This window comes from Lichenostomus cassidix, chromosome 1 (assembly GCF_008360975.1).
Source record: "Lichenostomus cassidix isolate B80296 chromosome 1, HeHo_3.0, whole genome shotgun sequence".
Classification (NCBI taxonomy): domain Eukaryota; kingdom Metazoa; phylum Chordata; class Aves; order Passeriformes; family Meliphagidae; genus Lichenostomus; species Lichenostomus cassidix.
Window position 1 is genome coordinate 104,526,806 of NC_139479.1, and position 22,812 is coordinate 104,549,617.

The 22,812-nt window shown below is 37.9% G+C and overlaps 1 protein-coding gene across 3 annotated transcripts in view; it reads right to left on the reverse strand.

Moving 5' to 3' along the window:
• Nucleotides 1-22,812, reverse strand: part of USP25 (ubiquitin specific peptidase 25) — a 97,280-nt gene that overhangs the window by 16,042 nt on the left and 58,426 nt on the right. For all 3 annotated transcript variants that reach the window (XM_085074873.1, XM_085074884.1, XM_085074889.1), the window contains 12 exons: nucleotides 19,020-19,157; nucleotides 18,082-18,158; nucleotides 17,265-17,338; nucleotides 15,639-15,787; nucleotides 12,627-12,754; nucleotides 11,780-11,875; nucleotides 11,290-11,451; nucleotides 8,669-8,877; nucleotides 8,385-8,455; nucleotides 4,710-4,938; nucleotides 3,264-3,461; nucleotides 1,664-1,803 (listed from right to left, as the gene is read on the reverse strand). In XM_085074873.1, coding sequence (XP_084930999.1) covers nucleotides 1,664-1,803; nucleotides 3,264-3,461; nucleotides 4,710-4,938; nucleotides 8,385-8,455; nucleotides 8,669-8,877; nucleotides 11,290-11,451; nucleotides 11,780-11,875; nucleotides 12,627-12,754; nucleotides 15,639-15,787; nucleotides 17,265-17,338; nucleotides 18,082-18,158; nucleotides 19,020-19,157 — 1,671 coding nt within the window. The remainder of the gene's footprint in view (nucleotides 1-1,663; nucleotides 1,804-3,263; nucleotides 3,462-4,709; nucleotides 4,939-8,384; nucleotides 8,456-8,668; nucleotides 8,878-11,289; nucleotides 11,452-11,779; nucleotides 11,876-12,626; nucleotides 12,755-15,638; nucleotides 15,788-17,264; nucleotides 17,339-18,081; nucleotides 18,159-19,019; nucleotides 19,158-22,812) is intronic.

Sequence of the window (22,812 nt, forward strand, 5' to 3'; positions counted from 1 at the left end):
ACATGTGCTGATGTTGGCTTTCCTTCTTTTAAAGATGGACAAACAAAAAGTGAATGAATGGAATATATGCCAGCATGTCTCAATGCATATGGAAGTATAATAATTAGAAAGCATGCTGATACACTGAGAAGGAAGCACAATTCTGCCTAAGTGAAATTTGGGGATACTGAGAGCAGCTTTTAATGTTAGCAGAGTACCATCAGATTAACTAGAAATTTACTTTACATTTTAATAGCTGAAGTACCATTGTTTATAAATAACATTTGCAGGGTTTGGTTTGGGTTTTTTTTTTTTTTTGGCTCACTAAACATATCGTGGTGTTCCCCAACCATAGTCTTGTGAAGTCCTAAGGCTGACCACTGTGCCAAGTGTCATTATCCTGAACTACAACACTTGATCCATGGAAAAAAGTCTAAGATTCTTTCACATCCCACTGGGATGGTGGCCACAAACCCTGGAAGTAGGACAGCAGTATGAAAGACATTTGATCATGTTTTGGTATCTTCATAGCCACCTTTGCAGCTGGAGTAACACGTATTAACCAGCCTCCCACTAAGCTGCTCTGAGAACTCAAAAAAGGGCAATATGCAGCACCCTCAAGCTTTAGTGGCAGAGCATCTTTTCATCCAGGGTTAGATGAGGTTCCCTGTTGGCTCTCATTTCGGTTTAGAAGAGGAAGTGTGCTTCCCTGCTTTCCTGACAACACAGGAGGGGTGGAAAACAGAGCAGGTCAACAGGTTGTCAACAAGCTGTCACATCATTTTCAAAGACTTTAAGATATCTGGGGCCAGACTGCTTCTGCTAAATGAGGGGTCACACCTGATCATTTTGCAAAGATCTAAATTGTTCATATCCCTAGTGGTTACCAGGGATGCCTAAGGAAGCCTTACTGCACATTTACGGATATAGTTCCAAGACAGATGCACGTATTGTTTTAATGGCATTTGGTTTTGTGGCAAACACATCTGTCATTTGTCTATGGGAAGCAAAAAAATATTTGCTGCAAGAAAAAATGTCTAATATTAGTTTCATTAATAACCCATAAAATAGTTAATGTCCCATTCCTCTTAGTATATTTTGTACATAGTGAAAACAGAAACACCCAACATTGATTCTTACAGACAGTTTAAGCAGCCTATGAATCACAAAAAATTATTTTCATCAAGTTGTGAATCTGCATTAAAGCTACAGAATACTGTTGAAAAACCCCTTATTTTTTAAAGCGACATTAACTACCACAGGTCAAAAGGAACTCACTTATATTCTTGTATTTCTCAGATAAAAACCTGAATGTCTAAAGCAGTATTTAAGTGTTTTACATGGACTGCCGATGTTTACTCCTCAAAAATACATGGGATCATCTAAAATTTTTTAAAGATGGTGGGCACAAACACCAGGTTGTAGTTTGAACAATATGCTGTACTCCTGAGAAGCACTTTAAATCCCATAGAGAACACCTATCTCAGTATTTTTTTGCACTACCCCCATTACCATTATGCACACTTTCTAGATGGACTTTAGTATTGGACAGTCCCAGAAGAAAAAGCAATTTTCAGTTCAAACCTTCCAGATTCACATCCTTTTGTCAGTTATTGTATCACTTTCACTTGCAAAATAAAAGCAAAATATTCAAAAATAATTTCAAGCTCCAAAATATCCTCACCGTATCCATTATAGCTTCTGGACCTCTATCTTCTTGTTCAGCTAAAGCTTTATTGATTGCTTGTACAGAATCTTCTTTTAAGTGCTTTGAAATATCAGTTCTTGATGGCTGTTCTAAATACTCTGGTTCTCCTGCTTGAACTTGTGACAGAAATAAGATAACAATTTTGTGTGTTAACATAAGCATGAATTTTAAATTGGTTCATTTTATTTCGATCACTGTCTCATAGATAAGGTAACCACAAAGAAAATGCAGGGTAGGTCACACAATTCACAAATACAAATTTTCACCAGACTATGTCTCATGTCATTTAAAACACTTCCCTATAAATGGATCCCTGATTTTATATTGGGAACAACAGACCTGTTCTATCTATAGACCCACTGAGGCTCTTGAGTGAGGTGTGTTCATCAATGAATCATCAGAAATGACTGAGAACAAAGATGAGATTCCAGCTGGAGTTTCTGTGGGATACAGACTCACTGTATGGAAAGACCTCCAGCCACTTGAGTGACATATTTATTTGTACTTTGTAAAATAATAAACACCATCTATTCTTCTGCTTTAAGGGAAATCTCAGTCTCCTCCACTTGAGAGCAATAAATTGATTAGTATAAATAGTGTCTTATATTCCTTACATGATGGAACCAAATTTTGGCAGACAAATAAAACATTTGTTTTGTACTTTCGATTACTAACAAAAGAAACAGCACAAGTCTCAAAGTGTTTGTGAACTCAAAACATATAGAAAGACGAAGCAACTCTCTGCAGAGTTTGCAAAACAAGCAATGCTATTAAATCACTGCACTTCTTACACTCATTCTGCAGTCACAGGTAGTTATGAGAAATATATGCCCAATCTTTAGGACTCAAATACAGGAATGAGAACATCTGGACAGCAAATCCATCATGTCATCTTTCGCATAAAATACACAGCCTACTGCAATAGAGCAAAAGGTGGATGTCACTGAAAACCTGGCAGGCTTTTAAGTGTCAAAGCAGCTCTGGTTTATAACCAGATTGCCAGTGGTCCTTAATAACTGGGTTCCTAAAAACACTGGCCTCACTGTTGCTGGTCAGAATCTTTTCCACAGTTTTAACACCCTCATTTTCACACAGTAATTTCTTAAGTAGGCCCTACTACTGTTAAATCTATCCAATGCACTGCATCAAATAAATTATTCTGCTCTTCAGATCTAAATGCTGTTTTAATTTAAAATCTGAATGTAGGTCTCACACTCAATCATCGTGATTAGGAGAATATACATCATTTACAGACTAACAAATTCTCAAAACAGACTGGTGAGACCTATCTTAAGACTCAGTTTCTATTAAAAGGAAAAAAAAAAGCAGCTCAGGACAACTGGGAGAGAAAAGGCAGAAGAACCAATAAATAATTATTTTCTTTAAATAAAAAATAAGATGCAAAAAACCACCCCAACAGGCTGAACTTCGGTACAGCTACTTTGGCCAAGTAAATAGCTGTAATTCAAGGTTACACAAATTAACTTTTTCTTCCTTTGTTAAACTGTAAAATTATATGTACAAACCCCAGTGATTTTTGGTCTACTCCCTTTGCAAACAGGTAGAAGGAGCTAACCTGGAGCAGGTGAGGGTGCTGGTGCCCTGGGTATCTGAGATAATAACTTCTCCTGCTGTGCCTTCTGAGCAAGTTCTGCATCCCACTCTTCAAGTTCTTTTTCAAAACGTTTGTTGTCTTCCTTGACGTAATCCCTTAGATCAGAAGGCAGTGTGTCCATTCCAACAAGGATCTGTCCTGTTTCTTTGTTAAACTCCTCTGTGGTAATGTGAAATGTAAGTTTCAGAAAAAGAAAGAATAGGACAAAAAGTAGAAAGTATGTTCAACAGATTTCTTCAAGTGAATTACCAGAAATATACAGTGTAACACCAGACCCCAAAACTATATTAGTTTTAACTGGTTTTACTATCTGTTGAGCACTCTATGATTGTGAACATTCAGAAAATTAGTCACAAAAACTGCATCACTGCTTGACTGTATTACTGCCACAGAGAGCTGGACACAACTAAACTTCCCAGGAGAACAGGGGAAAGAGAGTGGGCCTACAGAAATTCAGAAAGCCAGCTGATAAAAACACCAGCTAAATGGAGTAAATGTTCCTTTGGCTTCGAGAATGGTCTCTGCAGGGGTATCCCAGAGCCCAGGAGATCCTCCAGCTGTAATTGTGCAGTAAGCAGCCCTCAGACTAAATTGGAATGGCACAGGCAGCCTACAGGGTCCAAACACCCAATGGCTGCAAGTCCACCACCAACCTGGCAATTTAGGAATGTCAAGAGTAATATCTGCTCCCATTTAAAAACTGAACAAATGAGCACTTGAGCCTTCTGTCCTATGAAAAAAACAGGAACCTGCATATTTTCCATGATCTATTACTGAATCTCTGGACACCTTTCACAGACAGCTCTCTTGCTACCATTATCAAAAACTTCATGCTGCTGGATCTTTGTCCTCTCTTCAAACATTTCCATACAAAGCCTTATAGCTTCATACTACCACATGACCTGAAAAAAATTTCCCAATCCATGTATTAGTTTGGTTTGATGTGTGGTTGGTAGAGCTAAGTTATTCATGTTTTAATTTACAGCACAAGCTTTCAAGTTTCCACGCTCCAGTAGAGTGCATCAGAGCTCTGAAGCTTAGGGCAAAAAAAGCAGCTACATGAGGATTTTAATGTCAAAAGGCTCATTTCTCTATTTCTGTATTTCTCTTCTAATCTTGAGATAAACCCTCAAATTCTGCAATCACTTGGTTAAAATGTTTACAAATTAGCAAGCTTCATTTATTTTTCTCTCTTAATAATGCTAAAACACTGGCATTATCTTTATTGATCTAAAAGCTGAAGAGCAATTGTTCCACCGACAAATACAATCTAACAGTTAGGAGCAGGAATAAAACTTTCAATAATTATTAAAATCATTTCAAAAGTCCAAAAATCCATCTGAAAGAAGTCTGCTTTACCAATGTATTTAGCTATTCCATATCATGCAGAATCTGTGTTAACATTACCTTGTATCAAGTATTGCTCCTTATCATTGATATACATTAAACAATATGCACTGGCATTCCTGTAACCACCAAAAGAGTCTCGTTCCAACTCTTCCCAAGTTGACTTTGTCACAGAAATATCATTGTATTTCATCCATCTGTTCTGGTGGTGGTCATAAATATATGCCCAGTAGTGTCCTGCATTTGCTTGACCCTCATGAACTAGCACAGCATGCAACCTATAAGGAACCTTAAAAAAAAACAAACAGAAAATTAAAAAGATGTCGAACTCTCCTTGACAGCATTTAGCTCCTACTGTATGACAGCAATAATTGCTACATTAAGTAAAAGTAACTGAGATAAAGTTAATCAGGATCAAAACAACACAGCGGAAAAACAAACAAGTAAAACTTGCAACCCACTAAGCATAAGGACTTGGAACTATGTTACTTACCACTACAAGTTAGTTACAGGAGATCTTAAAAACATTAGCGAGTGTACAACATAAATGTCTACTCTGCTGTCTTTACTGCCAGGCATCTTCTTTTCTTAATTCCTTAATATTCCTACCTTCATTGTATCTACCAAAAACCCCCCAAATAAGTCAGCCTTGACCGCCTGTGATTTGCTTCAGTTCTGACCTGGTAAACCTGTCAAAATGCCTGGAAAGGCATATGCAAATTCAAGGTAATAAACTCAAGTGTTTTCTGTGTGACAGTAAGAGAATTTATTTAAAGGAGTATCTGTGAGTCAAATACTTCTGTTACCCTAAGGTAAAATTCCTACAGTAGAATAGGAATACAACTGTTTTCCATTATTTTAAATGTATCAGGAAAAGCACTGCTAAGTAAAGCATGGAACACGTGAAGAGGTCCTCTCCTCCTCCTGAGGCAAAGGAAGACAGCAGTTTCTAGGATCAGTGTAAAAAGAATTCCAGGCTACATCTGTAAACAAACAAGTAAGAAGAATGGGAAGCTCAGTTTTTACCTAAATAGTTGGGAATCTGAAGGGAAGAGAGAGCAGCAGAATGAATGAGCTCTTCCTCAGTTACAAGTCTTTTGAAAGCATCTTAGTGATTGACTCATTTTGTCAATGAGTCAAGGAGCAGCACATGCAACATAGAAGGGAAAACTGAGCTTCCCTGCTATGCACAGTGTGCCTGAATGACAACAGCTCAGCTGGGATGAAAAACGCAAAACCAGCTTGTACTGGTGTCACAGTCTGGACTGAAGATAAATAGTCTATTTAACTCAAGGTGTACTCAGTATTTTTTGCAAATACCATTTGAGTACCACAGCAATCATAAATTCACACATAACTGTGACTTGAGAAACTCCTTGAAGATATTTCTAACCTGATGATTCCCTTCCAGGCTACATGAAAGGACTGCAGATTTTGCAACTCCCCTTGAACTGTAAAGCTGAGTGACTGCACAGCAGCTGGAATCAAACAGCCTGTCATTCCAGAGAGCAAACTGCACTCTAAATCTCCCAAACACAAGAAGTATACACAGAAGAAATCCTGGCAAGTCCTTAAATCTGAATGCTCTGGGGTTTTTAACGTCTCTTATTAAATCAGTGTGAAAGCCTCCATAAAATGACTGCAAGCCTGTGTATACACACAAAAATGCATGCAGATCCTGATTTTAAAAAAGGTGTCTCTTTAGAACTTGACAAAATAAAATTTTCTTTCCCTAAAATCAGGCACTAAAAATCCCCATTGAATTTAAATAATTTTACTTAAAACCATGCTAACCAGGTCAGCTTTAGGGTCCCCACCCTGTCCTCCCAAGTCTGGAGAAGCAGCTGTCAGTCATCTAACACTGAGCCTTCAGGAAAGTTCCCCACAGAGCTCTGTGACCAGGGGATGTGAGTTCAGTGCCAATAAGCATCTCTTGTGATAAGCCATTGTATCAACAATAATTAACAGTACAAGGCAACACAAATAGTTGCCATTAAACTTCTTCGTTTACTCTTACTACTCAAGAACCAGGAATGAAGCTTCACATGTAGCTACACAACAGGTATATCAAAGCTGCTATATCCAAGATGAAATCTCACAGAAAAAACATTTGCATCTTTTTCCCAACAACAAGTTCACAGAAGCAAGGAAATAAAGCAGCTGATAACACATTCATTCAGTAGAATGAAACAAAGGTTTCAGGAATGTATTTCATATGACAATTTGACAAAGGTTTTATGGACAATTGTGGTCTCCTTAGAATCAAAAAGGACAAAAGGAGAAGACAAAGACCTTCTCAAATAGTTAATAAATACACTAGGAAACATCCTACAAATATTATACATTTGCCTTAAAAATATGTCTATTTTTATGTGTCTAGAACTTGACTTGCAAGAGAAAAGCTTTCAATGCTGCAATTGTATAATGCAGAGAGAGGGAAACATCAATACTGTGAAAGTGCTTCCAGGGAATGGGGCAATACCCAGCTATCAAATCACCCAGAAAACAGAGACAGGCAGGGAAAACTAGTCAGCTGTGTGTACCTGGCCTCCTTCCTATAGTGCCAAAACAGCCACAGGGACAAACCAGCTGAGCTGTGGAAGGGCAGCTTGTGATTTCAGATGAGTTCAGCACCTAGTTAGTGTTTTACTAAGTAATCTCCTTTTTTCTTCTGTAATGACAGCTGACTAGTATCTTTGCTACCCAGAGGTATCCTGTAATACCTAAGCCAACACAGGTAGACTACTTGGATGCAAGTTTACCAAATTAATTAATTATACTGTTAGATGATGTGAAGTCTGTAGCCTTCTTGTTATAACACAAGTATTAAGGAAAAAAAAGTGCCTGCCAGTAGCAAGCTTAAAGAAAGTCATCTAGGCAAATCTGCCTGAAATCCTTAACATCAGAGTTCAGCTGCCAGGAACTATTACAAGCCATGTACAAAATTAAAACATACCTCAAGGAAATCTGTAAGCTGAACAGATCTTACTTGGAAGGAAAATAGTTCTTTTTACTAACAGAAAGTAACAGAGGAAGTAATCCTTAACCTTAAAACCTGTCAGAGCGAGAGAACATGAGTCTGTGAACATAAGAAACAGCAGAGGAGCCAGAACTCCACAGGTAAACATTCTAAAAACACTGTTCAGATTACACAGAATGAGAATTTGCTAAAGGACAGCTTAGACTAAGAAAGTTGTGACTGATATCAAATCTACACAGACTTAAAAAAAAAAAACAATCAAAAAACCAAAAACCAACAACAACAAAACCACTCACTGGAATTAGCTACAAATCAAAATCAGGAGTCTTGAATTTCCGTGTATTAGCACGGAAGTTGCAATACATAGTGGCACTAAGCAGTGAAGTAAATAGTACTTTACTGTGTCTAATGCTTCACCACGTTAAAGCCATAAGGTTACTGAGCAATGTGGGCAAATCAGGGCAAGAAAATTTTGTTGCACGAATCTGCCTTTAAATTAAAAAAAAAAAAACAGGGAGCAGAGATAGAACATATTTGGATTTTTCATCACAGTTGTTTGAATTTAAGCATGTCACCTGTAAAATATTGTAACAGTCTCTTTCATCTGACTGTGCACAACTAAAGGGCTTGCAAAATCCCTTATGACTTTCCAATGAAATTTTTCAAATTGTTGTATACTTGCTCTGTTTTCAAGCACCTTAAAAAGTGACTAAAAGGACTGAATTTTAATTATCTCATGTCAAAATTGTACTTACTTGGACCATTGTTTTATCTGAGTACATCAACTCAATTGTCCGATGTATTCTAGATATACTTTCTTGTAAATCTGAAAGATAGAAGAAAGAACCTCTTCCATAAGGCTGTATAATTGCACACGGCTACATCTTTGTTTTTAACCTCACAAAAAGCCAGACAGGGGTGCATTTCACATGGGGTACATCTATCTACATGCCAAACACTAAACCTTCTGGATGAAAAATTTCCCCTCTTGCACAAATCCTTTCCTAGGGCAAATGCATTGCCCAGTTTGTGGCATCACCTCTTGTGTCATTCTCCACTTCGGTCCTCCAGCGATGCAAACAGCCCTCCAGGACAGACAGCTCCTCCTCCGTGATGTGCCTTGGTGCTGGATGCATTGGCAGGTCAGGGGGAATCCGTGATTGTGTGAATGGTTTATGTATTACTGATCTTTGTACAGGAGATGTGCTTGGGACATCTGAAGACGAAGGCCCCTGCTGCTCTATTGTGCTGCATTCATTCAAAACATGAAATATAAAAACTGAATCATCATACAGACAAACTAAAAGCTACATCATAAAAACAAGCTTTTCCTCTGAAAACGGGCATTTTAGAGGTAACAATTTCCTACAGTGAAATCCAGAAAAGGTAACTACAACAGCAACACAGAATTAGTATGTAAATTCTGAAAGCTTTGTGGTGCATTACATATTAGCACAACATAGTTTGTTTTATTTGAGACACCACTGAACAATTTCAAATCACGTCATACATGTAAATAACTGTGGTTTGAAACATTTACTGCCAAATGGCAGAGAGAGAAATCACAGCAGTTTGTCTTAAGGCCCACTGACCATAAAATCCAATGACCACAAATTCTCAGTTTATTAAGTTCTTCCTGTGTCTTATGCCTAGCAGATATACTTTTTCTAATGTCCTACCTACAAGTTACTTAGCTGAACAGCAGTAACGAAGGGACCTGTGATATTTATGGCACACTGGAAATGCACTGCCAACCGATCTTAATCTGTTCCAAACCACTCAAACTGCAAGGCAGCCATCTTGGGAGAATACTACAAGAGCCCCAGAGTATAAAAATGAAGACTTGTTACAGATTTTTCTCTTGCCATCAACAAGATCACCTAAACATAATTAACTGCATAACAGGAATCTGAAGAGCTTTCTTGCAAGCCACTGAATTTTTACTTTGTGTACAGTATCATGATACAGCCTGAGGAACCTGAATTCTTCAAGAGTTTCGAAAGTTCTGAGAACATTAAGAGCAGAAAATGTCACTCCTTAGAGCATGCTGTGGTGTTTCTACAGATGGACAAAAAAGCCACAATACTTACAGTTTTACAGAACAAACTTCCTATATAGGAGTTTGAAAAAAGTTTATTACTTTTGATATCGCATTTCATGCAAGCAATGGTATACTTTTAAAAGTTTGTCTTCTCGTATCAATCATCATGATTTCTGCTGGCATTGTATCAGTAAGACATTTGGAACATTTTTAAAGTTTTTCAGAGTCATGTACTTCACTTCTCTGAACAACAAATTTAACAACCTTGACTGACCCAGAAGACAGAAAACTACTGTTGAAATACAATACACAAAGCTACGTGATAAACTGTTAGGGTCCACTTATTCAAAGTTATACCCTATTATCATATAATTATTTAGGTTGCAGAAAACTTCTAAGATGATCGAGTCCAACCGTTAACCCAGCACTGCCAAGTTCATGTCCACTAAACCACGTCCCTCAGTGCCACATTTCCATGTCTTTTAAATACCTCCAGGGATGGTGACTCCACCACTGCCCTGGGCAGCCTGTTCCAAAGTTTGACAACTCTTTTTGTGAAGAAATTATTCTTACTATCCAGTCTAAACCTCCTCTAGTGCAACTTGAGGCCGTTTCCTTGTGTCCTGTCACTTGTTACCTAGGAAAAGAGGCTGACTGCCACCTGGCTACAAACCTCCTGTCAGAGAGCTGCAGAGAGTGATAATGTCTCCCCCGAGCCTCCTTTTCTGCAGGCTGAGCTACCCCAGCTCCCTCAGCTGCTCCTCACCAGACTTGTGCTCCAGACCCTTCCCCAGCTCCATTCCCTTCTCTGGACACACCCCAGCACCTCAATGTCCATCTTGCAGTGAGGAGCCCAAAACTGAATAAACACAGGATCTGAGCTGTGGCCTCACCAGTGCCCAGCACAGGGGGACAATCCCTGCCCTGGTCCTGCTGCCACACTATTGCTGATACAGGCCAGGAGCCATTGGCCTTCTTGGCTACCTGGACACTGCTGGCTTATGTTCAGCCACTGCTGACCAGCACCCCCATGTCCTTTTCTGCTGGGCATCATCTGCAAACTGACTGAGCTCAATCCCCTAGGCTGAGTTGCCAGCTTAAACAGTGGGAAAAACAACATTATTGGACATTTATATCTCTAGTACTTTAGCTACTCTGCATTTAAGAAGTCAGATTATTAGGTTCCTAACAAACTTGGTGAGATATGTAAACTGCATGGCAGAAGAGCAGCTTAGCTCCCAGGCAAAAACTAACAGATAAAATGCACACCAGAAACCCTGAAGCTATGCAGCACATAAACACTGCCCAAATCAAGCTCTTAAACAATACACATGGGAATCAGTGGTCTCACCAAATATTTTGTCTATTTAGAATTGTAGATAGAATTGGGCTGTGCTTGAAAATGGTAATTCTCCTTGTGAAGACACTTTTGTAAGTTCATGAGACAAACCAAGGTCATTAACATTTTTGTTTATTTATTTAAGCCTGGCGTGCTGAAAGAAAACAGCAGAAACTTTACACTACCCCCCTTAGGAGACAGCTAGTTTTATTGATCTGGTGAACAAAGCAGCTGAACGTGCTCCCTATCTCGCAGAGGCTGGTTTGCTCTGGCCTCTTACCTGGGGGGGATCTGTGGTGGCAGAGTGCCGCTGGCAGGGGCAGTGGCACCCAGGTCATCCACGGGGGACGTGCAGACCGGCTTGCTGGAGGCGAACTCCAGGGCATACTGCAGGACATCTACCAAGGGGAATCGTTTAGGACCAGAACCATAGCTTAAATATCTGTTAACCACAAAACGTATTAATGCCATGACTCACAGATATGAAAAAAAAAAACAAAAACACCCCCAAAAACAAAAACAAGCCAAAAAAAAAAAAGGAAAAAAATACATTTTCTTTTCTAGTTGACTGTAATTAATTAAAGCAAGCCTTTCCTAGCACGTTTCATGAATCACAATTACAAGACTTATACGCAGATTCCAAAAAAGAGCAAAAGAAAGGAGACATAGAAAGGAAATCCTAAGTAAATAACTATACACAAGCATAATTGCAAGGAGTTTTTCTATGTAGCCCATAATACTATTTGCATTTACACCGTTATCTATAGTACCGTTCTAATCTCTGTTGTAAAACTGTGAGGTACTCTTTGAGTCTCTTGATTTCATCTCGTTTAATTCTTGTTATTTCTCTGTTTTTGTGCATATACCTGTAAAACATGAAATTTAGAAAGAAGTGTCAGCCTATAGAATCTCAACACTGAAACTGAGGTCTGTCCCCATCAGCCATACTGCTTAGCGCTTATAAAAACTCACACTCTCCAGAACCTACAACATACTCAGTTCTAAAACTGAACTGAGAAGAAAATAAGCCTCCCTTCCACAACTTTCAGAAGTGTCAAAAGCTTTTTCCCCAGCGTCAAAAGCTCCATTCATACCATGGATGACAAACATGTATTAGAAAGCTACTGTTAGAGAGATTCTAAATTAAGTAGTTTAAGTAGCAACCACATAGCAATACTCCTGTTTCATATTTAGATTTACAAATAACATTCAGCAGCTAACTGAAAGCCATGCCTGCTCTACAGAGGCATGCCATGCACTGATACTGAGAATTGACTGCATGTTTTAAGAGTATCTGGAACACCACAAAATATCCAACTTGTCACCCTCTTTCCTAATGGACCCATTAACAAGTGTGATTTTTCAGAGTATTTTGCCTATGCACACAAGTACCTAGCAATAAATGGAACAGAAGGAGTATTTTGAGACAAAGCAACAGTATGTCTTAAATTATTATCTATGTTTATTTTCCAAAACAGATGATACCCATAAAAATTCTAACTTGTATAAATTTACTATGATTTAAGTGAGTCTAAGACACATCATCAATTTTAACAAATTCATGACCTTTTTTTTTTATATTCACACTAACATTTTGTTGATAATATTATACTGTACCTGTCTAGATACAAAATTGGAGGAAATTCTAATTTGTTGTGTATCTTCTCTGGTCTCCCCAAAGCCTGATTAAACTCAAATCTTGATAGCTCAAAAGTTAAGACAGGAGGAAGCTCCGTGAACCAGTGCTGGATGAAAAAACAGAAACCCCCAAAATTAATACCTTCCAATTGCAGAAATTCAGTAATGATGGTACAATACCTGCAGACCAACACAACTGTGAGAGAAATTGGTTTTAGAGGGTGGGTCAGCATAAGTTTTCCAAAGCTCCCATCTTCTCCCCTCACTGTAAACACAGACCATCAGACCTTTGCTATCTGCGTTCAAGCGGAGAATGCAGAAAGGCTTCTTCCACTCACATTTGTCTCGCTTGTATGAAAATGAGCTCATGCTTGAATCTACCTACCTTGCCAACTATCCTGCTCTCTTTTAACACCTCAGTGACACTGAAAGGGTTGTTTACACTGTTAGCAAGTGCTCTTCCTGCTATAGCCCTCTCAGACTCAACTTCCTGATCCTCTCATTCACCTGATATCATTCCAAAGTTTCCAGTGACCCCCTCTGAAGCAGGATAAGAGAGTGTTTGACATTTCTTCCATACTAACAGCTTAAAGTTTCGACTCATGTCTCTAATCACTGCTATCATCATCGTATCCCATTTGTCTTTGACTAATCAGCAGAGGTCTAACCACAGTCCTCATTCCTTATTTTACATATATTGTTTCTCAATTACAATGCAAATCCAGCTCCAGTGCCAGCACTGGAACTCTCCATTCTCAAACAACAACCACCACAGTCCATCCATTTAATACGTTTTGGGTGTCTAACCATCACCTGAAGTTTCTCTGCTGCAGACACCACTGCCACATGTGTGTCATCAATGCCATAGCCCAGATGTGGCATTTGACTCAGGGCTCACTTCAAGTTCTCCTATCCAGCTAAATATCTTGAATAGTCTTTTCATACAATACCTGGCAAGCAGCCTTTGCTTCCTGTGCTCATGGCTAAAATTCTCCTGAAGCAGGATTTAAGTTCCTCTGGACAGGGAATGTCTCCTTTTTCTCTTCCCACATTAGCTGATTTGCTGACACCCTGCTCCATGACTGAGGCTTTCAGGTACCATGATACCAGTAGTAAAAATAATAGTAATAATAATAGTGAATAAGCTAAATACCCCATTAGAGGCAATGACGGGAATAAAGAAAAGATTAGAATGTTACACTGAGGATCTTTCAATATACATCACATTAATATAATTCTCTTTAAGCTGTAGTATCTATCAACTCAGAGGAAAACAATGTGAAGTCTTTGCTCAGTTGAGAGACAGACCATGTTAAAGCTACAAGAAATTCCGAGTTCTTTAGTACTTCCAAATCTTCCAATGCACTGTAACATCTTTCAGGCATTATATTTAAACATAACTACTTAAAGAAGAAATATCACTATGGATTATTTCACAGAAACATAACCCATTTACTTGGCCCTGGTAATAATGCAGCAATGTTTTTCTAGGATAGGACTTAATACATTAGTTTTCTTGGTTTTCCACTACTGTCAATCTGTCATATTTCACTTCTAATTCCACATGCTAAGAAGCCAAGCTGACAATTTCACAGAACTCAAAGCTTAACAGTATAGACCTGTACATCACTGTCCTGCTGCTTCCCAGTTTCCCAACATAACAAGTTTAAAAAGCCTCAAAAACAAAACAAAAACCCCCCAACACCCAAGTCTGACATTTCTAGTCAAGCATTTGTAACAGAACTGACATTTTATGCATAAACACACACAGGTTTTAACTGCAAGACAACCTTTAGTTCATAAGATGAACAACTGTGCTCTTGTAGTAAGTAGTACATACAAGGTTTCACCCTGCATGAAGAAACTAAACTTGGGATCCCTACCAAGAACTTTATGAGATTTTGTTTTCTTTGAATTGTATTTCAGGAAACATGCTCATTGCAAAAGGGATGCTATAAAACATTTATTGTAAAACACAAAATTAGCACCAGAACTTCAGACTGGAAGCATCACTAGGCTTCACAATTAAACCCTGTCTGTACTTTGATATGATTAAAGGAAACAAAATTTCATTACTGCAAAAGATTGACACCAGGGAAGAAATTATACCTGAACTTTTTACCTAAGCAGAAAAAAGCCTCCAAAGATTTCACATCTTTAAAATAACTGTGATGAAACATGAACAGCTGTGTAAAGAGAAAGTAGCTCAGCCTTCACAGGCAGTGGGGATTCCCATATTTCCATATGAGTGACCCCTAGGTTATTAGACAGAGCTCTGCCAAAGAGAAATGCTGGGAACACATACAAATGCCAGAAGTATGAGGGGACACTTCAGAGCACTCCCTCTTGGCTCTGTAAACACAACCTACCTCTTCCCCTAACCTGTGACTTCTGCACAAGAAACCTCATTCATCACCTTGTCCCAGCACCATACACTGTATCCCCACTGCTTAGGGGGCTCCATCTGAATTCCTCCACCCAAGCTTCCAGCATGCTCTGGTATGCAGCAGCCTTCTGCTCCAGCAAGAGCTCTCCTGAGAGACACAGCAGCCCATGGAGCAGGTTATTGTCTGTCCACGAGTAAAGCAGAGAATTGCCCACCGTAGGTGGCAAAGGGGGTGATGCTGGGGAATGCCAGCAAAAAGGGGAGAGGGGAGGAAGGTGAAGGTGCCATCATAGCTGGACCTGGCATGAAGATCAAATATCAGCAACAGATGGGAACCAGCCTGAGTCAAATCATCACTGTAAGCACTTCACTGTGCCAACTTTCAATAAGCATGAGCTTCCTATCGTATGAAAAGTACAAAAAGATGATACTCTGAACATCCCAAAAGAGATACAAACTCCTCAAATTAACAATCCAGTTGAGCCAGACAGTTCTGCACAGAAGGTGCCATGAACCATTAAAACCAGACATGAAAGAAACCCAATGAAAAATAATGGGCACTGCAACAACATACCAAGGGAAGTCCACATAAGCACTTAACTCACCTCCTGACCAGACTTTGCAGAGTTTTCTGAATGGAGAGATTCAATTTCCCCTTCAATCATTGCAGCTTCTAGGCACTCATGCAGATCTTTAAAGCCATTAACCTGTAGTGGATACTGGCCAAACATTTCCGTGTTTTCAAATTTTTTACCTGCACATGAAAAATTAAACAGTTACTGTTTTAAAAACAAGCATTTACCTTCAAAACAACCCTATCAATCCTAGGTCAGTTGACCTAGTCTACTGAACAATACCACATTTTTTTATTGAACAATTTAATTACATGTACAAAGAATTTATTAAAAAATGCTGCGCACACAATATTGAAAATTACTCTATTTTCCTCTTCAGACCATTTTGTATACTGTTTTAGTATCTGTCGGTAATAAGCAAAACTCAAAATGACTTGGCACCAGAGACGTATGGGAAGTTTTACACATATAAATCAAAGTCCTCCTCCTGCAAATAGCAGCTTATTAATACAAATGTATATTGTATCAGCCAAGTCAGTGGAATTGCTGGTATGAAAGAGCCCTTTGTGTAAGTACATTTTCAAAAATAAACCACAAAAGAGAAAATTCATGATTTCTCTCCTGATAATGAGATTATAATTTGGTAACAGTGTATAAAGATTTAAGCGCAAACATGAGGAGAAATATGGGGAACAAGTGATTTCAACCTAGAATTTCAATTTATTTTAACCTAAAGTCAGTAGCAAGCGTTGCATCTCTAGTTTCTTTTAATTTGTTTGATTTTTACATATTTCCTCTGTTAAAATGAGAGGGATGAAAGTAGCTAAACATAAAGGAGCAAGAATGCTAGCCAGTAGCAAGAAGTCTGCCGAACGGTTCTAAAATCTGACAACTCATTAGAAACACATTCAGGGTCACAGAACAACCTGGAAGCCACTTAAAAGACTATACCTGCTTCATTCAAATGCAAAAGTCATTCCTTTGGATGAGGGGCAGAACCACCAACGTTAAAATGACTCAAAAATACTTTCACAGCCTCTTGGAAACAGAGAACAGAACAGTCCTGCAAATCTACTAATTCCATACAGATAAGATAAAGGGAAGCTTGTTGTACAGTCTCTTCCTCCTTAGCACTCTCTCCAACACTGCCCTTGAGCAAGGCTCCACTGACTTGTTTTCCAACAAAATGTACTTTTAGGAGGGTGAGTTTTCCATATGAGATATTGTGCAGACGGAAATGCAATAACTGAAATTTTAAATTGCATTAAATTAATCAGAGAGAGCACGAGAGACTAGTGCAATGAGATGCAGTATCTTTCTGTCTGCACACCGTTTAGTAAGCAGTAACAGTGCCCTGGTAATTTCTTCCAAGCATATGCCCTCAGCATTTCACCCCAACTTCTGTTTTCATAACCTCCAGGAGCTGAGTGCATGTTCTCAGTGCAGCAGTCTTTCTGGATCCCTGCAGCTCACCACATTTCTCTTCAGTCTCATACTTGACAAACCCTTTGTCACAGACAAATATATCTATGTGTGCTCTCCACATCTGCTTCTGCAGAAGTAGCTAAAATCCTACAACTGCATCCGTCAGCTGAGTGCTTGGACAAGCACTGAACAGACACGACCACAGAAGTCCAAGTAAATTCTGATGCCTACCTTCAAGTACACCTACTGCTAGAAATCGTCCATAAAACAACTCCACCATTGGGTTCTTTGGTTTTTCTCCATCCCTAAAAAACAGGAAGCGTGTTAGTGCAAAAACAAAAAAAAAAAAAAAAAAACCCAAACAAAAAAAAAGCAACTCAAAGCTACAAACTTTCATTTATAAAACTTTGAGCAGGCTATTCTGAATTTTCTAGAAATGCTGCCCATTTGACTGTTAATTAATTTTTGTACTTTCCTTTAATGGCAATAACAGCGATTCACACATTTGCAAGGAAAAACCATATTCTGAAAATTAAGTGCTTCATTCTAGGAAAATCTATGTACACCAGACTCAATTCATGAGTGGGTAAAGTACACAAAAACCTTGTAAAAACTATTTCCCGCAACATCCTAGAAAAGATTATGTATTCAAAAAACAGTTTACAGATGCTCATTTAAACAACGAGTATTTACTTCTGAGAGGAGAAAGAGGAGCAAGGTTTTAAAGTATTTCAACTACAGGATCGAAAAGCAAAATTGCATTCAAATAAAAAAAAGTCTAATTGATTATGTGGAAAACGTCTCTACTCTTTATGCAATTTGGACTTCATTGAGCCAGATTTCTAACATGAAATAAGAGGGTGAAGAAAGGACAACACATGAAGAAACCAAATGTATTGATATGTATGGAAAAAACCACACTTGAACTAAAACAAGCTAAAGAATCAATTTTTTCAGCCAGAGAAGTGGGTTTTTGGTCATTTGTTTTGCTTTTCTCTCATGCAAATGTTCAACATACAGAGCTAGGGAAAAAAAAAAAAAATCTTACCTCTCTTCTTCAGCTTTAATTTGGAAGGCATCTTCTAGCCAATCTAATAATTTGTGTGTAAATTCACTAACATCTTGCTGTTCAAAAATATGAAGTGATCAGTTCACATATGAATAGAACACAATGAAGTGTCACCTTACAAGATCAGTTTAACAGAATTCCCTTCCCCCCCACCAGTGTTCCAAAATCACACTATGCCTAAGACTATGCCATGATTGTCATGATTGTTTTTTTATGAGTGGCTCTGGTGTTCCTCAGCAGTGACAGTGTCCTCCTGTGATCCTTGTTACTTGGGCTCAGCTTTCACACCATGCTAGTCCAAAGGCATCTCATGAATCCCATTGTTCAAACCCTTTGGTATCTAACAAGTGGTGACTAATATTACTTTCATCAAGCACAAAATTCAGTGTGCTGTTGTAATTAAACACCTCAGCCACATAACCTCATGCGGGAAAATAAAGCATCTGAAGAAACAAAGTGTTTCTCAAAAAAAAGCAGAATATGTGCATTATGATTTGGGTAATAATCCAGAATATTTAGATCCTCCAAACCAATATCTAAACAGGCAGTAAAACAGGACTGTACCAGCCCTGGATGTACTGTGAGATGAGAATAGTATTTCTCTTGCAAAAACCTCGAGACTTGGAAGTTAAAATAAATCCTAAAGCAAGAATGTTGAACTATTAGCCCATTTCTAAAACAATAGGAAGTGCATTGAATAAAATAGTCCTGTTGTCCAGAATATATTTTTTTAGTCTTTTTAATAAAAGTAACTAGAAATCGTATAGTATTACAGGAAGAGTTCAAAGACTGTGATAACTAGAATTTGCTTTTCTGAGAACATTTTGAAATTCTGCTGTCCACTGTTAGTATTTCCTATTACTATACGACCATATGAAAACATGCATAAACTTGGTTGAAAAATACATGGAAATTACCTGTTGGGAATCATTTGATTTAAAAGCATCTTTAAGGATTTCAACTGCTCTTGATGGATCAACATATTTTCTCTTTGAACCAACTAGAAGTGCAAACAGGTACCTCAATTCACGCATAAAAGGCAGATTCCTATGTTCCTGTATGTGAAGAATGAAAATATTTAACAAAGTTATAACAGATACCTACTGTACAGAAGCATTACCCAATAAACTAAGTGTATAACATCATAATAATATAGAAGGTTACTTGTAGTACTGTCAAGGTAGTGCTGCATGCCTTTTACTTGTCAATTTTACAAAATAATGCAGTTCTCTGGGAAGAAAATTACATTTCAGAAACGAAAAGCTCCCTGAAATCATATCTAGATGATGCTGTTTGTCTTGAAATGGGCCTGAATTGACAACTGAATTGACAAGTGGAGCTGCATTTAGGACAGAAATGTTTCTCTCAAGACTTACAAAGCCTTAAGTAATACACTGCAACAATATGCATTATTTTATTGAAATTAGTATTCCTCTATACCTCTAGCAGAATTTCTGGTGAGCCTACACATTCTTCAGTACCTTTTTCAAGCTTATTTTTTACTGAAGACTAATTTTCTGATGTCTACATTAACCTTTATTATTTCTCTTGACAGAAGTAAAATAGCCTGCTCTGCTTTCTACATATTTTTGAAGTACAGTTCATGTGACTAAGGCATTCTTCTGGTTTTCAGAAGAGAAGAAACAATTTCTGCCTGTCTAATGAAAAGCAAATAAACTGCAACACAAATACCACACATTAAATCACAGTTTACCGATGCTGTGGAGATTGCGTATCACTCGCACTCCTGAATAAGATAGTTGGCAAACACTTGAGAAATTAAACTCCACATAATATCTACTTGTATTTAGAACAAAGTATCACTCAAAGGCAGCACAGATGTCTGATGCTGGTCAAACTGGAATTACTTGATGACAAACTATTTCACATGTTCATCAGACAGCAGACTTGCTCAGTCACTCCTGCATCAATCCAGTAGGCATAAAGCTTTTTGTACATAAAGTCTGTTTTACCTCAGCTTTAAAGACTGCCCAGTGAATCAAGTGTATTCCTAGAAATAATATCTAGAAAACACTTCTAGTTACATAAATCTCTGAATTTAACTTGCTCTTCTAGCCCACCTTGCAAAACACCTGCTAGTTATAAACAGTGTTCACAGAAAAGGTTCAATACTTCAAGGGCTTTAAATCATCCTAATTTAAGAACAAAATCAATCTCCCATTTTGATACTTAAGCACCATATAACAACAAAAGAAGGAAATAAATGGCAAAAGCTGTATTTTTCTTACTATTTTCATAAAGCGATCTATTAAAATGAATGGAATTTCAAATTTTAGATGCATTTTATCAAGATGCTTCAATACCAGTGATAATTCATATGCATAAATTATTAACCACAAACTAGTCTAGACCTTACCTTCTTTTTCTCAAATGTGAAATAGACAGGTATTATAATGTGCATGGCACATTACTGCATTATCCAACTTCACACTACTACTTGGGCTGAGTTTGAGCCATACTTGCAGCCTTAGCTTAAACTAGCTACCAATGTCAGTAGCATTACTCAGAACAAATATCTAACCAAAGTTCTCTAAAACTAGGAAAATCCTTGCTGCTTTTTGAAAAAAAGCTGGATTTAATGCATTAGACATAATCCTTGACCAGAACAGACCCTCAAATCTTCAAAATAAGGTGGGCCAGTCCCCAAGATAAGGTATTGAGCTCCACAAAAGAACCTGCACATTAAAACAAAGAGCTGCTAAAGTGATCACAGCACAGCATACAGCTCTCACCTCTAAATCATCCTGTATATACACCAACACAAAAAAAAAAATCCGTTTTGAACTAAACACTGTATGGAAATTTCATCATCTAAGACATTCTCTATTTTATCACCTATCCTGCCTGCATAAATAATTCCTTAATATATGTTGGAAAAACTTATTATTATAAATGCTTTTAAAGCAGACTATGTATCTAATACATAGCAAACATGCATTACTGCCAATCAGTTTGCCAGGAGAGTGAGATAATGATAATATTACAATAATATCAGAAAAGGTGGAAGGATGTGCTAACCTGTAGCACAGTAACCCCTTTCCTCTGGTCACAAAATGTTTCCTGAAGATATCACTGAGGCCAAATATTTAGGTGGTCTCACTGTGTACAGCAAAAAGATCTGTTCATGTGACAGCAAGAGGTAAGAGAACTGAGACAGCAAAGAAGCTGCAGTAACTACAGAGAACTGCATTTGTTCTACAGAAGGAAACCAAGCAAGACAAATTATTTTCAAATTAAAAAGAGTAAGACAAAATTGAAGATTTTAGGTGTATGCCAAGATCCAAATAATCAAAGCCCAATTAGCTGACACAAATAGGGTGGGGCTTTTGTTTGTTTGGGGTTTTTTTGAAGTTAAAATTTCTACCAATGACTTCTGGATTAAAAAGTTTACACGCCAAATTATTCACAGCATTTGGATTCAAGATATTGATGGGAAAGAACAAACACCCTGCTCTGCAATATTCCCTGAAGTACAACCACATGCTTTAATTCTAAATCAAGAGATTGTCATGACCTCAGCATTAAATTCTAATTCCCATCAACTGGAAGAACAACAGGATGTAAACCCAAGTATTCAAAATCTGGGAGTATTAAAACATGTCCTTCATTAGCAAGGAAATTTGATCCTGGAGAATGTCAGTTACATATGGTAATTAATATTAGAATAAAAATAAAAACAAAACCAAAACTAAGGCAAAATAGTTTTAAAATAAGTAAGCAGCCAGAAGTAAATTCCAGGGCTTTACTTTTTTTTTTTTGTCAACTAGTAACTTTTATTACAAATTTAAATCAATTTGCCTCTAGTTGCTTCACTTACAAAGAAATAGAGGCACCAAATTTGGGGGCATGCATGCTTATGTCTTCTATCAGTCTAAATTCCAACTAGTGAAGTAATCTCTTATCCTAAATTCTCCCCAGTCCTTTTTCAGCTGTAGATAAGACAGATGAGTACACCAAGTAATAATGTTACTTCATTCTGGAATGCAAATTAACAAAGGAGAGGACACAAACTACTGCCAGAGATTCTTTCTTGCAGGCCTGCAGAAAGCAGGGTTTCTGCACAAATCCATGCACTTGCCTGGTGGCACAGCATTTCACACAAACTTAATATAGTCTGTCATGGTCAGCATTCCTAAAATATTGCACTTAGGAACTGCTAAAGGCATTTGGCTGCAAGTGTCAATGCTTGGGCAAGATGTTTTTGAAGACAACAGCTTGTTATTAGATACTTCATACCACCTTTTAGATGCCAATTGCATTTTACATGCTGAAAAATGAACACAGAATTTCTGAGTACTGGAGGATATTACTAAAACAAATTAGAAGATGAAAACTCAAATAATGGACAGAAAGTCAGTCTAAAAAGAAAGACGTTTTAGTGCAACTCCTTGGTAAAGCAAGACTTATCTTCCCTATTTTAATACACTGCCCAATCCCACCTTGTGTTGGGAACATTACCCATGTTTTATTTTCACACCATCTCATGACCTAATGCAAATATGCTTTCTTACCAAAAAAAAGTGACTTCTTGCTCTTTGAATGTGCTGGGGAAAGAAGGGAGGGCAAGGGAGAAATTATCCAGTCCTGACTGAACATTCAACTTCCCTTTTACGGTACATTCCCAGAGGTTTAGAAAATGGACACTGTCTTTGTCTGTTTTCTTTTGCTTCTCTAATTACAGCTCTTACT